This window comes from Saprolegnia parasitica (genome assembly GCF_000151545.1).
Source record: "Saprolegnia parasitica CBS 223.65 unplaced genomic scaffold supercont2.317, whole genome shotgun sequence".
NCBI classification, from domain to species: domain Eukaryota; phylum Oomycota; class Saprolegniomycetes; order Saprolegniales; family Saprolegniaceae; genus Saprolegnia; species Saprolegnia parasitica.
The window spans coordinates 10,173-13,396 of NW_012156711.1; the positions used below are offsets into that span (position 1 = coordinate 10,173).

A 3,224-nucleotide genomic window follows, 5' to 3' on the forward strand; every position below is an offset into this window, starting at 1 on the left:
CACTGCGTCCCGCCCAAGGTCGCGGACCACAAGTGCACGGTGTGCCGCCGCGCGTTCTCGACCAAAGGCGGCCTCGAGCACCACGCCGCGACGCACCAGCAGCAAGAACCGGTGGCGGAGCCCAAGGCGCCCAAGAAGAAGAAGCTCGCGTGTGGTCGCTGCAACCGCAAGTTCAAGACGCACGCGTCGTTGAAGCGCCATACGGAGACCTGCGATGCTGCCACGCCCAAGCCAGTGACAGTCGAAGCGACCACGCCCAAGGTTGTCGCTGCCACCAAAGTCGAAGCTACCAAGGCACATGAGCCGGCAAAGATCGACACCGCCAAGCATATGGTTGCAGCGCCGGTGGCGAAGGGAGAGGCCGTCAAGGCCAAGAACACCGCCGTGCCCACCAAGTCGACAACAACCGCCCATGTGGTGGAGGCAATCAAGCCGAAAGAAGCTTCGGCTCTCTTGGCAGCGACACCAAAGGCTCAGGCGCTGAAGCAGTCGGTTGCGGCACCGGCACCTGCCCCGAAGAAGGTCACGCCCACGAAGTCCAAGGCGGCCCCGGTGGTTGCGCACAAAGCAGAGGCTCCCAAGCAAAAGGCCACCACCGCCGCCAAGACAACATCCCCCAAACAACCCAAGAGCGCTGCTTCGGTTGCAAAGCCGACGGCGGCCGTTGAGAGCGCCGACTTCCTCTTGGACGCACCAGCGTCCCATGACGCTGTCAGCTACCGGTACCTCCTCAACGTCGGCGTCAACCTCCACGCTGTGAACAACATCGCGCCGAGCAGTGTGACGAGTATTACCGCGGAGTCCAAGCCAATGCAGCAAGAGTCGAGCGTTGCACTTAGCCCCGACTCGAACCACGACTACCTCCTCGAGTCCTCGGTGACGCACGATGCGGTGGCGTATCGCTACAGCCTTGGCCTCACGTCGCAGCCCGTGGAGTAGTCGACACCTACGCATCTAGTCGTAGTATATCGTAGCAAATAGGTCATCACTGTACATTCTGCTGTTGTGTGTGTGTTGTGTGTGGACAGTGGCTACCTGGTCAAGGGAATTCGCTGTGCACGTTGGTTGAAAAGATCGCGCAGATCGCGAAACGCTGGCCTGTCAGCGCCTTTTTTAAAAACAGCATTTTTAAATGCATTATAAAGTACTTTATAGGCATACAAACATCAAGCTACAACATTCAAATCGTAAACTATTATATTATAGAAAAGCGCTGCATCCATGCCACGGCCATCTGTTGGCGTCCACACCAACAACTCGACAGCTACACTCGACTGCAATGTTGCCGCTACCAGCATCCAAGGCCGAGCTGCAGGCCGCGCTCAATAGCGTGCCCATCCTTACGCTTGGTGCCAACACGCGCGTGACCTTCGTGTGCACGCTCACCGATCTCAGTGCGTGTCACGAGCAGCTGCGGAAGGCGTTGCTCGTGGGCTTGGACTCGGTACACCGCAGCGCGACCTCGGCGCCTCTCACGCCTCTCTAGGAGACGCGCCCGGTCTTTCGGAAAGGTGCACCCCGGCAGCCCGTGTCGCTGCTGCAGATTGCCATGCGTGACGCCGCGTCGGCAGCAGAGACGGTGTTCATTCTCGACTTGCTCGCGCTGCCCAAAGCGAACGTGACGACGGTCCTCGCCGAGCTCCTTGCGTCGACGACATGCACCAAGATTGGCCAAGGCTTCGAATCCGACCTCAAGGTATCACCTTTCCGCGAAATTCAATTCTGCACCGTGAGCACCACGGATAGGATTTGGACGACGCACTCGTGGTGCACAACTACATTGAAGCGACCGACCTCGCGCGGCTCACGCTCGGACACACGGCGCTCATTAGCTTGCAAAAACTCACGTACATGGCCCTCGGACGGCGGCTCACCAAGTCCCAGCAAAAGTCCAACTGGAACCTCCGCCCGCTCAAGCCGGCGCAGCTCACATATGCAGCGCTCGATGCGGCCGTCTTGCTGCAAATTTACGATGCGATTCGCGCCGAGACGTCGATCGAGGCCGTGGCGTCCGTGACGCAAACGCTCGACCGCTCGGTGCAGTTTGTCTGCGACAATTGCGGCGCGACGCGGCCGACGCTCGAGAGCCTGCGCCAGCACACACCCACGTGCAAGGCGGTGAGCGCCAAGACGCTTCCGTGCGGGAGCTGCCACCGCCGGTTCCGGACGCCAGACGCGGTCGCGGCGCACGTCAAGACAGCACACGGCCCGAACGCACCGCCGCTCAAGCCCAAGCGCAACAAGAGCCGGACGTGTCGCGCGTGCCAGCACGTCTTCAAGACGATCCCGGCGCGCGAAAAAGCACGAAGCAAACGTGCACAAGATCAAGATTCCTTTGCGAACAGACGCCAAGACCAGCGCGCCAGAGGGCGCCGACGATGCGATGGACGTTGACTCGCTCTAGTAGTACGCTGCTGCTTTGTAGAGAACAAGATGCGATCACTAGACGAAGGGACCCGAAAGACAACCTTTCCATCCTAGTCTCAACCCTATTTTTCAACGTACTTGGCAAAGAGGTTGGCAGGGTTGGTCATGGCCTTGAACTCGAGGTTGTTGTTGCTCGGGTCCTTGAAGAACATGGTCCACTGCTCCCCCGGACGACCTTCAAAGCGCAGATGCGGCTGCACGACGAACGGGATGGCCGCCGCTTGGACGCGCTGGGCGAGCGCGTGGAATTCGTCGACCGTCAAGCACACGCCAAAGTGGGGCACGGGAACGTCATCCATGTCTACATGCGATGCGCATGACGGCGCATCCTCGGCAAGGTCGTCGTACCCACGGGGTTGTGGTAGTCGCGCCCGCGGTACTCGGGGCCCACAGCGTGGATGACCAGCTGATGCCCAAGCATGTTGTAGTCCTACGCACAGCACCATGGGCCAACATGCGACGCCGGGCGCTTCGCACCTGCCAGTGCGCCGACGACCGGCCTTCGGTAAAGCCGAGCTTGCCGCCGTAAAAGGCTTGTGCTATCCAAAGTGCATGAGACGACGTCAGACGAGGCGCGCACGGGTACCTTCCGCGAGGCTGTGCACGGGCACGGCCAAGTGAAAGGGCGCGACGGTCGCCAGCCCGCGGACCATCGCCGCCCGGCGCGTCGTCGCCGTCGTCGTCAGTCGCTGGACCAGCAGCATCATCCGTGTTCGGCAGCAAACTGCAATCTCAAAAAATCGAAGCCACGGCCTAGATTTCAGCCAATCAGCATTTGACAAAACCGCCTCTTCAAC

At 60.4% G+C, this 3,224-nt stretch overlaps 3 protein-coding genes across 3 annotated transcripts in view; 2 read left to right on the forward strand and 1 right to left on the reverse strand.

Annotated features, from left to right (window-relative positions):
* Positions 1 to 939, forward strand: part of SPRG_21747 (hypothetical protein) — a gene marked incomplete at both ends in the record, with an annotated part of 1,691 nt that extends 752 nt beyond the window's left edge. Inside the window, one exon of the mRNA XM_012355841.1 lies at positions 68 to 939. Within this exon, the coding sequence (XP_012211231.1) occupies positions 68 to 939 (872 nt within the window). The remainder of the gene's footprint in view (positions 1 to 67) is intronic.
* A 307-nt stretch (positions 940 to 1,246) lies between these two features.
* On the forward strand, positions 1,247 to 2,488 carry SPRG_16427 (hypothetical protein). The gene is made up of 3 exons (XM_012355842.1): positions 1,247 to 1,444; positions 1,487 to 1,696; positions 1,747 to 2,488. Exons 1-3 carry the CDS (start codon positions 1,280 to 1,282, stop codon positions 2,392 to 2,394), a joined length of 1,023 nt encoding a protein of 340 aa, XP_012211232.1. The 5' UTR covers positions 1,247 to 1,279; the 3' UTR covers positions 2,395 to 2,488.
* Positions 2,417 to 3,152, reverse strand: SPRG_16428 (hypothetical protein). The gene is made up of 4 exons (XM_012355843.1): positions 3,014 to 3,152; positions 2,905 to 2,966; positions 2,776 to 2,857; positions 2,417 to 2,728 (listed from the first exon to the last, which is right to left on the reverse strand). Exons 1-4 carry the CDS (start codon positions 3,132 to 3,134, stop codon positions 2,490 to 2,492), a joined length of 504 nt encoding a protein of 167 aa, XP_012211233.1. The 5' UTR covers positions 3,135 to 3,152; the 3' UTR covers positions 2,417 to 2,489.
* Positions 3,153 to 3,224: the final 72 nt, after the last annotated feature.

Excerpts from the sequence above, each read along its gene's own strand:
- SPRG_16427 (XM_012355842.1), top strand. The coding sequence starts at position 1,280 with ATGTTGCCGCTACCAGCATCCAAGGCCGAGCTGCAGGCCGCGCTCAAT. Across the intron at positions 1,445-1,486 it reads TGCTCGTGGGCTTGGACTCG|GAGACGCGCCCGGTCTTTCG; the intron begins GTACACCGCAGC and ends ACGCCTCTCTAG. Across the intron at positions 1,697-1,746 it reads GCTTCGAATCCGACCTCAAG|GATTTGGACGACGCACTCGT; the intron begins GTATCACCTTTC and ends CACCACGGATAG.
- SPRG_16428 (XM_012355843.1), bottom strand. The coding sequence starts at position 3,134 with ATGATGCTGCTGGTCCAGCGACTGACGACGACGGCGACGACGCGCCGG. Across the intron at positions 2,858-2,904 it reads GGTCGTCGGCGCACTGGCAG|GACTACAACATGCTTGGGCA; the intron begins GTGCGAAGCGCC and ends TGCTGTGCGTAG. Across the intron at positions 2,729-2,775 it reads CGACTACCACAACCCCGTGG|ACATGGATGACGTTCCCGTG; the intron begins GTACGACGACCT and ends CATCGCATGTAG.